The 10399-nt window shown below is 57.1% G+C and overlaps 1 protein-coding gene across 1 annotated transcript; it reads left to right on the forward strand.

The window, feature by feature from the left end:
* Positions 1-208: 208 nt before the first annotated feature.
* On the forward strand, positions 209-10014 carry PGPEP1 (pyroglutamyl-peptidase I). Its single transcript, XM_054175236.1, has 5 exons — positions 209-277; positions 3370-3422; positions 7669-7785; positions 8466-8698; positions 9138-10014. The coding sequence occupies exons 1-5, from the start codon at positions 244-246 to the stop codon at positions 9328-9330; spliced, it is 630 nt and encodes a 209-aa protein (XP_054031211.1). The 5' UTR covers positions 209-243; the 3' UTR covers positions 9331-10014.
* Positions 10015-10399: the final 385 nt, after the last annotated feature.

The raw sequence follows: 10399 nt of genomic DNA on the forward strand, positions 1-10399 counted from the left end.
CCGGGGCCCAGAGGGTGCCGCTTAACGGTGAAGCGGCTGCGGCACCAGCCCCTCATGGGTTGCCCCCCCGCGCCAAAGTGACTTCCGCGCCGGCAGCGGAAGCAGCGGGCCCGGGGCCGCTCTAGGCGGCGGGGCGGGGCGGGGCGGAGCGCTGGCGGCGGTGGGGGCGGAGCGCTGGCGGTGTCGGGGCGGGGTCGCGCACTCAGTGCGGGGCGGCGGCGGCGGGACGGGGCCGGAGCCGCGATGGAGAAGCCGCGGCGGGCGGTGGTGGTGACGGGTACGGGGCGGCGGGACCGGCCAGGGGTGCCTGGACGGGGCGAGCGCTGAGGGAGGCAGGGGGAGGTGTCCCAAGGGGAGGCGGTAAGGGGGCACTGGGGGCGTAGATGGGGGACCCCATCTCTGAAGTGAGCGAGGAGGGGTGGGTGGTCTGGAGCTGGGAGGCGGACGATGGGGACCCCTTCCCTGAGGTGGGGGGGATTGATGGGAGACCCCTCCCCTGAGGTGAAAGGTGAGGGGTGTGCGGCTCGGAGGTGGGGAGGGGGAGCTGGGGGACTCCTCCCTGAGGTGGTCAGGGAGGGGTGGATGGTCCGAAGCTGGGGGGGTTGGTGCTGTCGCACCAGGGAGCGACTGAACAAGGGATGGGGGGGGGCGGGCGGGGGTACTCTGGGGGACTGTTTCAGGGGGCAGCCCCCTGTGAGGGGTGACAAATGGGAGCCCTGAAGACGGAGGGCAAGGGTCTGAGGGGCTTTGGGGGACAAGAAGGGGAGGCTGCTGTGGGTGAGGGGTACCAGTATCTGGGGATGTAGGTTGTTTGGTGAGGGGGAACACTTTGAGATCCCTGATCCTCCCCACGGGGTGGCTGCAGAAAGAAGGGAACTGAACCTCCCAAGGAGCAGGAAAAACAGTCAGAACAGGGAGTAGGGGTCAGCTGCTCGCTGACCACCGCACCCCAAGCCCTCAAGGTGTGCAGGGTGCCACCGAAACCACCCCACGCAGCAGGGCAGAAGCGCCGGAGGGAAGAATAAGCGAGGGAATGAAAGGCCCCGGTGCGGCAGCGAGGGCTCGTCAGGCTCCTGTCCCGGGGGTACAAAGAGCAGCTTGATTTGTGGGGAAGGCAGCTCTGTGACAAATGGGGAACTCGGCGAAACTATTCAGGGCTCCCCCCGGCAGCTGAAGTCGGGGCCGGGTGAATAGCGAGCGCGGGGGCGAGGGGCTCGCTGCCGGCGAGGCGCTGGAGCGGCTTTAATTGGAGGCAAGTGGCTGTGCTGGGAGCAGGGGGAAGCAGGTGGCAGATCCTGGCTTTCCCAAACCCGAGAGCGGCCGCGCTTGGCCGTGACTAAACAGGAAACGGGCGTCAGGCAAGGCTCTGCTCCCCGTGCTCAGGGCTGTGTCGGGAGGGCTTCGGTTATCTGCTCAGGTCCTGCCTTCGCTGCTCTGCGGTGGGTGCCGGGCTCAGTGCCCTCCGAAGGGGCAGTGCTGCTGTGTCCCTGCTCAGCTGGGATTATTGGTGCACGATTTCTTTTTTAGAAGTGTTTAAGGAGCTAATCCCATAAAGATCTCTGCAGCTAATGAGCCTTGGAGGGCCCTGGTGTGGATGCAGAGGGGCTCCCGGGCATGCTCCGTGGGGGTTGATGCTGCTGATAAAGTTGCTTATCTCCTGTGGAGGAGCTGGCAGGAGGGATCTCGACAGGAGATGAGTCAGGAGTGAGAGCCCACAGTGGTGTTTGTGCCAGTTTGTGTTTGGCCTGAGCAAGAGGGCACCCATAGGAGCTCAGCCTTCCCGTGGCTGCTGTAGGCTGGTGAGGACTTGCTGAGGTGTGGAGCTGACCAGGTTGGGGTTGCCTGTTGGGAGGACATCCCTGAGCTACAGAACCATCTGAGGAAGCAGGTGGTGATTGGTCTTGTTCCCCCTGCTGCCCCCACACCAGGGTCTGCTGGCAGGAGAGCACAGCCAGGCTGGGGGTTTGAGGAGGCCTCTGGAAGGTTTATTCTGGGGGGGATATGGATGGTGGTTAAATTGTGAGGGATCCATCAGCATGGCCCAGCCCACGCTGTGGCTCCCTGCATCCTTGTGTGCAGTGTAACCTCAGACTGACTGTGGGGAGCAGGGAGACTGTTTCCATTAAGGTGTCAGATAATATTTGTAGGCCCTCTCAAAGCCTTTCACCAGTTAGATGAAAATTTATGTCCCCTAATTGCATCAGGCTCAGGGGGTAGCAGTGACATTTTAAATTAAAGCATATTGACATCCTGGCCAGACAAATGACCCAACCTTTGTCTGCTTGCTCAGGAAAAGATGTTATGGATTACTGGTTAACTCCAGGTTACTCATTAGGAGATGTGGACCTGGGGAGTAAGGAGCTTTGCTAACACTGACACAACCTTTGCTGCTTGGCCTAGCAGTGTCAGCACCACAGTCCTCACTCCAAGGAGGACATTGAGGGCTGGAGCAGGTCTAGAGAAGGGCAATGAAGCTGGGGAAGGGCCTGGGAAACAGGGCTGGGGAGGAGCAGCTGAGGGAGCTGGGGGTGTTCAGCCTGGAGCAGAGGAGGCTGAGGGGGAGACCTCATTGCTCTCTGCAGCTCCCTGAGAGGAGGCTGGAGCCAGATGGGGGCTGAGCTCTGCTCCCAGGGTGATAGAATGGGAAGATAGAAGTAGCACCAGGGGAGGTTTAGGTTGGATGTCAGAGGAAACTTCTTTCCTGACAGGGGTCTCAACCACTGGCCCAGGCTGCCCAGGGAGGTGGCTGAATCCCCCTCCCTGGAGGTGTTTCAGAGGCACAGAGTTGTGGTGCTGAGGGCCACGGTTTAGCCCCAGCCTTGGCAGAGTTATGGAGTGGTTGGAGTGGAGGATCTGAAAGGGCTTTTCCAACCCAAACAGCTCAGTGATTCTGCTCATTTCCTCATGAGGCATCACTGATCCCAGCGAGACCTGGGTGAGGACCTGAGCAGAGAAATATTTGAGATGGGTTTGTCCACATCCTCTGTGGTCTAAGCCATGAGGAACTGAAAACCCAAGAATGATTCTCATCCTGTGACATCCCTCAGCTCACCTCTTGGAGGGAAGTTTTTGTAACCTGGTCAGGGAGGGGAAGGTGGTGTTGGGTGCTGGGGGAAGGAGTCTCTTGGGGTAAAAAGTTTCTGTGTGGGGAAAGAAGAAACTGCTGAGGCTCTGCCAAAGGTGCAGAGCTCAAAGGCTGCTGCACAGGGCTCTGATTTACTGCTTGGACGTAGAGCAAGGAGGGGTTGGGCAGGAGCAGTTGGTTTTCTTGCAGGATCTGCAGAGCAGGAGGGTGCAGAGGTCTCTGCAGCTCGGTGCACGGTCGGGGCAGGCAGTGGCTTCACCCCTGGCTCTGTGCTTGCCTTGCAGGGTTCGGCCCCTTCGGGGAGCACGCCGTCAACGCCAGCTGGATCGCCGTGCAGGTAACGCCACAGCCCTGCTCTGGGCCCAGAGCAGAGCCCTGCTGGGAGCCTAGCAGAGCCCAGCCCAGGCTGCACCTCCTTTAAACTTCTCTTCCCAGTTTATTAACAGCTTGCTCCCCAGCTGCTGTCTGTCTGTCTAGAGTAGGTACTGGTTGGACCAATCTATTGAGGTCTCTTCTGGTGACTCTGTGGCCAGCTGGGTAACCAAAGAATCACATCATAGACTGGGTTGAGTTAGAAGGGACCTTAAAGCTCATCCAGTTCCAACCCCCTGCCATGGGCAGGGACACCTCCACTAGCCCAGGTTGCTCAAGGCCTCATCCAGCCTGGCCTTGAACACTTCCAGGCTTGGAGCCTCCACAGCTTCTCTGGGCAGCCTGTTCTGGTACCTCAGCACCCTCCTGGGGAAGAATTTCTCCCTCATGTCTCATCTCAATCCAACTTCTTCCAGTCTGAAGCCATCACCCCTTGCCCTGTCACTCCATGTGGATGATGCTCTGTTCACTCTTCCAAAGGCAGTCCCTGAGCTGGGGGGATTTACTGAGACTGAGTTAATGTCTCTGAGTCAAGGAAGGAATTTGTAGGCCAAGGCCTTAGATCTGAAGGATGTTAAAGGGGGCAGGGAGTCTGGAATCTGCCAAAGCAAATTCAAAGTAAATTAACAAACCAACCCAGAAGGGTTCTTCTGCTTTCCTCTCAGCTCTAGCTTGAACCTGGGCATGTTGGTTAACCTTCAGGCCAGGTCTCATCTGTAATGAGTAGCTGGATGAGTGCTGCAGAGCTATCCAGCATGGCTCTGGGTCTCAGGACTCTGGACTCCAAAGCAAGGCAGCCACCACTGTCCCCTTCCCCCACTTTGGTTCCTTTTTACAGTGGGTGAAGCAGGAAGCACAAGGGGCTCAGACTGAGTCTGTGGCTCCAGAGCCAGCCTCCTCTGCTGAGGAGCAGCAGTAAGTGATGCTGGACCCTGCAGGGGACAGGAGTGCTGAAAGAGGGTGGCTGGGAGCTGGGCTAGGTGGCCTTCAGAGGACTCTTCCAGCTCAAACCATTCTGTGGTTCTGTGGTGGCTGCTTCAGCAGGTCCCCAGACAGGTCAGGCCTCTGCCACTTGTAGCTCTGCCTCCCTGAGAGGAGGAGAGCTCAGAGTCCTGCTGCATGCTCAGCTGAGCCAAGGGCTTAAGGCTCTTGCTGTAGAAACATCAGCTGGGGCCAGCCACATTGTCCTGCTGCTGCCTGATTTGTCACTTCTGACAGAGCCACTGGGAATTCCAAGGTACCTTTTAGTACAGTTGCCCAGGGAATTACATCTATTTTTTTCCCCTAGCACATCTCTCTCCCCTTCAGAGCTTTGAGATTAATATCTTCTGCAGAATGCTTTTAAATTAAATCACAAACTCTAATCAATTACAGCCAGCTAATGTCCAGATGTCTGATGTGCTGCCTGGGAGCTGGAGATGAAACCTTTGCCATTTGGAGATGACTCTGTCTGAGTGAGGGTTGGCACAGGTTAAGTTTGGGGGGAACAAAGCAAGCTGTGGGTGTGGAAAAGAAGCCCTGAATGGGTCTGGGTCGTTGTCAGCCCTGCAAGGTCAGCTGCTGTCAACAGCAGCTTTGCTCCTACGGGAGGTGGGCAAGAGGAGGTTGTGCTGCTGGGGCAGGAGGAGTGCTGGGTGCTCTGCTGGTGCTTCCAAAACAAACCCAAGGTGGGCTGCGAAGTGCCTCGGGACCCTCAGCCTGGCAGCTGGAGGCACCGAGGGCTGGGAGGTGAAGCCATCGGCGGCAGTTTAAGTCCTGCCTCGGGGAGGATGTTTGGAGGGTACAAACCAAGCCCCAGCCTTGTGCTGGGGTGGAGCTCAGCGTCCTGCCCCTGTCCTGTTGCACAGCTCCTGCTGGCTTTCAGGCTGACACCATGAGCTGAGGCAGCAGGGGAGGGTCTGCCTCAGCCCCTCAGCCCCAGACAAAAAGGAGCAGCGTGGCTGGGGGGGAGCAGGGCATTGTGCGGCGCTCAGACAGGGACTTCACGGAGCGGGGTGGACACAAAGGCAAGTCTGAGCCCGGGGTCCCAGGCGGTGTGAGCTGCATTTTAATAGAAGAAAAATCAATTAAACAATCTTGGTAAATCCTCCCTAGCTTCAGGGCTAAGCTAGTTCTGCTTTATTACATCTTTTATTATGCTGCATCCTGAGGAGAAAATTCTCTGCTTTGCTTCCCACTCCTCCTTTTGGTTTTATTTGGCTTCTCCCACAGGACACAGCCCCGGGGTGGCTTTTCCCTCTGACTGCAGTGAAAGCTTTGGAAGCTAAATGATTTCTACACAGCCTGCCTCAGACAGGGGTGGGAGCAGTCCAATAGTGTGCAGATGAGATCTTTGGAGGTGCTTACAGGGAAGAGGTTTCCTGTGAACTCGGGGGAAGGATAACCTCTTCCTTCTCTCCCTGAGGCTCGCAGTGGTGTCCTGCTGCTGGGGACCACGTTTGGGATTTCACTTGGGGAATTTTTTCAGCTGCAAATTTCTCTTGTGAAGGACTTTTTCTGGAGAAGCAGCTACTGAAAGGGGCTCAGGGCATGCTCTGGCCTCCCTGCTGTGAGCTGGGTGTAGACACAGGTGTGCCCTGCCGAGTGTGAAGCTGCTGAGCTCCTGCCTTCATCCCCCCTGAAGAGCTTCTGGCTGAGCTGGAGGAGGAGGAGGAGGAGAGAGGTCAGAGTGGGTTTTGACATTGCTAAGGACAATTGCTGTCAGGGTGTCTAGACAGACCTGATAAGGATATTAAAGGCTGACAAAGGAGACCATTGTGGAGGGGTCAGGGAATCGGTCAGGCACGTTCGTTTGTCTGTGTTTGTCAGGTACACAAGGCTGGGGGCAAGAAGTTGTCTAGGGGCCAGCCTACGTCTTTATTATTGCCTGGAAGGAGGTGTTTGGTTAAAAGCAAGCTGGGAATTTGTAAAGCCCAAGGCTTGAGCTGCCTGCGTGGGGAGAAGGTGGCTGTCAGCGAGGTGCTGCAGCCCCTGCGCCCCGCGGGGCCTCGCTGGCTGCGGCTGCTCCCTCCCTGCAGCTGCCGAAGCTTCCCACCCACCACCGACCCCTCTGGAGGGGCTGGGCCGCACTGCCCAGCCAGGGGCTGCTGAATTCCTGCCAATTAACGCTCTGGAGATCGTCCTGGAGAGGCTGACTGGTATGGGAACACTCTGGTTTGTGAACTGCTTCCTTCATTAGCGCAGCCCAGGCTGTGGGGGCTGGTTTGGAGGCAGATGTGTGCAAAGGAGATGTGAGGAGCCAGCACTTAGCATCCATCTCTGGTGCTGGCTGTCTGTGTGTGCCAGACACTGATCAATACACAGCTTTAATATCAGCCTTGCCCTCCCAGCCACAGCCAGTGATTTATGGTTGTTGCTCATATCTGCTGGGCTCTGAGACTCTTCCTTTTGCTGGAGAAAAGAAGGCTGAGGGGAGACCTTGTCCTCAACAACTCCCTGAAAGGAGCTTGGAGCCACGTGGGGCTTGGTCTCTTCTCCCAAGCAGCAAGTGGCAGGATGGGAGGAAACAGCCTCAAGTTGCACCAGGGGAGGTTTAGGCTGGACATGAGGAACAATTTCTTCCCCAGAAGGGTTGTCAAGGCCTGGCCCAGGCTGCCCAGGGCAGCGGTGGAGTCCACATCCCTGGAGGGGTTTAAAAGCCCTGGAGATGAGGTGCTGAGGGCCATGGTTCAGTTTGAGCTGGCAGTGTCAGGGTCTTGGTTGGGCTCAGTGATCTCAAGAGGCTTTTGCAGCCTGAAGGATTCCACGGGGAGTGTTTGCTGAGGTCACCTCCCCCTCGGCTGGGAAGAGGTGAGAATTGGCTCTCCTGCAGCTCCGCAGTCCTTGGGCTGGCAGAATCCTCCCAGCTCTGCTTCCGCTGCTCCTTTTAGCTCCATGCAGCTCTCTCGGGAGGTGACTTTGTTGCGCCTCTATCAATAGTGGCAGCAAGCTCTCCCCTGCCTGGGGGTGCTGCTGGTAACTGTTGTCAGTTAGAGGTTGGTTTCTTTGTCACACACACATCAGAGCAGAGCTGTGGGTGAGGGCTGTTAATGCAGGTGGAGAGATCCCTCTGTAGCCCCCTGCTGTGTTGGGGTTTCGGCAGGCTGTGGCTCTGGGGTTATGCAGCTGCTGTTGGTCTCTTGCTGCAGACTCCCTCTGCCTCAGAACCTTCCCAGAAGCACATCCTCTGCTGAGCTTGTGCCTGACCTCCTCACTTTGGTTTGTGTCCTCAGGAGCTGGAGAAGCTTGGGCTGGGAGCTGACGTGGAGCTGCACGTCTATGAGGTGCCAGTGGAGTACCAGACGGTGCAGAGGCTGATCCCTGCGCTGTGGAAGAAGCACAGCCCACAGGTGAGGCAGTGCAGGGAGCAGGAGAAAGGCCACAGCCAAGAGCTGGAGTCTGTCACACTGACAGCCTGCAGAGCCCCACTTTTGGTGTGTGCTCAGCCTGGCAGTGCCTGGCTGCAGCTTTCCCTGTGTGGAAGTGAAACCAGATGGGTTTGCAGCAGTTTGCAGCTGGGAAGGGTGAGCTCCAATTACTGGGAGCAGCTGGTGTGAAGAGGCCACTGCAAAGGGCTGTCTAGACAGCTGCCAGCCAGGCTGTGCCACCTGGGCTCTGCTGCCAACCTGCCAGCAGTCAGCTCTGCCCTCAAAATGACAGTTTAGGTGGGAGGGGGGTGAAGGAGGAACTGTTCTGTGCCGCTCCCAGGAGCTCGTCGGTGAAAGGACTCCTTGGGCAGAACCTTGTTCACGTGGATCCAGAGATGTTCACACCAGGGCTGCATCTAAACTCCAGCCTGTTCCCACTGTGAAGCAGGAGGGATTGGTTGAAACCAGGCACTTGTGGGTGCTTTGGGTCATTTCTTGGTGCCCCCCTTGCAGTGGCAGGGTGCCAAGTGCTGCACTGCTGGGACCTTCCCCAGCAGGTCTCACCCCCTGTGCCAACTCTGTCAGCCCCGGGCTGGCACCAGCAGGCTGCTGCTTGTCCACCACTCTGTTCTGGCTGCCCTGAGATGTTTCTTCTCTTGCAGCTGGTGGTCCACGTGGGGGTCTCAGGTATGGCTACAACTGTGACCCTGGAGAAGTGTGGCCACAACGTGGGCTACAAGGGGCTGGACAACTGCCGCTTCTGCCCTGGCTCCCAGTGCTGCGTGGAGGGCGGCCCGGAGTGCATCGACTCCATCATCGACATGGACACAGTCTGCAGGAGGGTCTCAGCCCTGGGGCTGGATGTCACAGTCACCATCTCCAAGGATGCTGGCAGGTATGGGGTAGGGAGAATGGACTCACACCACACTGTGTTCCTTGTCCTGTGTTGTTGTCCTCTGCCCCATGAGGCCAAACCTGGAGAACTGGGTCCAGGTCTGGGCTCCCCAGTCCAAACTGCCAGGTCACCACCAAACCACATCCCTCAGCACCACATCTCCAGGACTTTTCAATCTCTTCAGGGATGGGGATTCCACCACATCCCTGGACAGCCTCTTCCAGGGCTTAACAACTCTTCTAGGGAAGCAATTGTTCCTAAAGTCCAACCTAAACCTCCCCTGGGGCAACCTGAAGCTGTCTCCTCTTGTCTTGTTGCTTGCTCCTTGTGAGAACAGACCAACCCCTACCCTGCTGCACTGCACAGTGCCCACAGGGTGCCAGCTCCTGCTGTGGGATTTGTCCCTGTTTCCTACCAAAGCCCTGTCCCTGTGTTCCAGGTACCTCTGTGACTTCACCTACTACACATCCCTGTACCAGAGCCGTGGGCGGTCGGCCTTTGTCCATGTGCCTCCCCTGGGCAAGCCCTACAGTGCCCAGCAGCTGGGCAGGGCTCTGCAGGCCATCATAGAAGAGATGCTGGATGTCTTGGAGCGCTCTGAAGACAAAATCAACTGCCAGCATGAACATTGAGAGTGGGCAGAAGCTACCCTAGTATTGCACTTCCAAACCTCTCCCTGCTACTGAAGTACTGGGGGGAAAACTGGTCCAGAAAGGTCCAGACCCAGAATTGGAGACTTCAAAAGGAAAAGAAAAACAAACAGAAAGGAAAATTCCACCTCTAGAAATCGACTTTTTGTTTTGGTCAGATGTGTTTCAGCCTAGGCAACAAAGGATCCAAAAGCTCTTCCTTCAAACTCCTGCAGCTGCTCATTTCTGAAGGGGCTGAGGGCTGTGTGCTGTGCTGCACCCACAGCCAGGTCACTGCTGCTGCCCAGGCTGGCAGCAGGCAGGTGGGAAGGTCCTCACCTGGGCTGGGTGTGTGCAGGTGTGGGGAGCTGATAACCCCATCTGGGAGTGACCAGTGCTGAACCTGCAAGGTTTGCTGTCCTTTCCTTTTGGCTTTTGCTTTTCTTTCCTTTTGGGCTTTGCTTTACTTCTGGCTTGTTGGGGTTTTTTCCCCCTCTTTGGCCCAAATTCTAGGTTAGAACTTAGAGCTGAAGGCAGCTGGAGTGGTGTGGGTCAGGCTGGAGTGGCTGAGTGGAGATGAGGAGCCTTCAGAACTGCTTTGCTGAAATGGAGCAATGCTTTGGGGCACTGATTTCTCACCCCACATTGTCCACACTGGGTCCTTTCTAACATCCTGGTGAATTGAACTGGGAGCTGGGGGGTGGGGGCAGGTTTTGGGTTCTTTTTGCTGTGGAGCAGGAAATCACATTGTGTGTGTGCACAGAATGAGCCTGACTGGCACCAGATATTGCCACAGTTCTGTCTGTTTGCTTCTTTCTTTTATCACCCTCTTGATGCCACCTCCCTGCCCCAAGCCAGCCATTGCCTCCTCTCCAGCCCCCAGTGGCTGAAGCTGTGCAGAAGCAATGCTCAGCGGTTCCACAGCTTTGCTGAAGGCCACTTCCTCCGTGGGAGGTCTTGCTCCTAGACTCTTGGTGCTAGCTCTGGTTTTAAGGTGAAGGTCGAGTCATTTATAACCTCATTTCATTAGGAGCTGTCACTCTTGGTGCAGGTTAGAGGACCAGTGTTGACC

Source organism: Dryobates pubescens, chromosome 31 (genome assembly GCF_014839835.1).
Source record: "Dryobates pubescens isolate bDryPub1 chromosome 31, bDryPub1.pri, whole genome shotgun sequence".
In the NCBI taxonomy this organism is placed as follows: Eukaryota; Metazoa; Chordata; class Aves; order Piciformes; family Picidae; genus Dryobates; species Dryobates pubescens.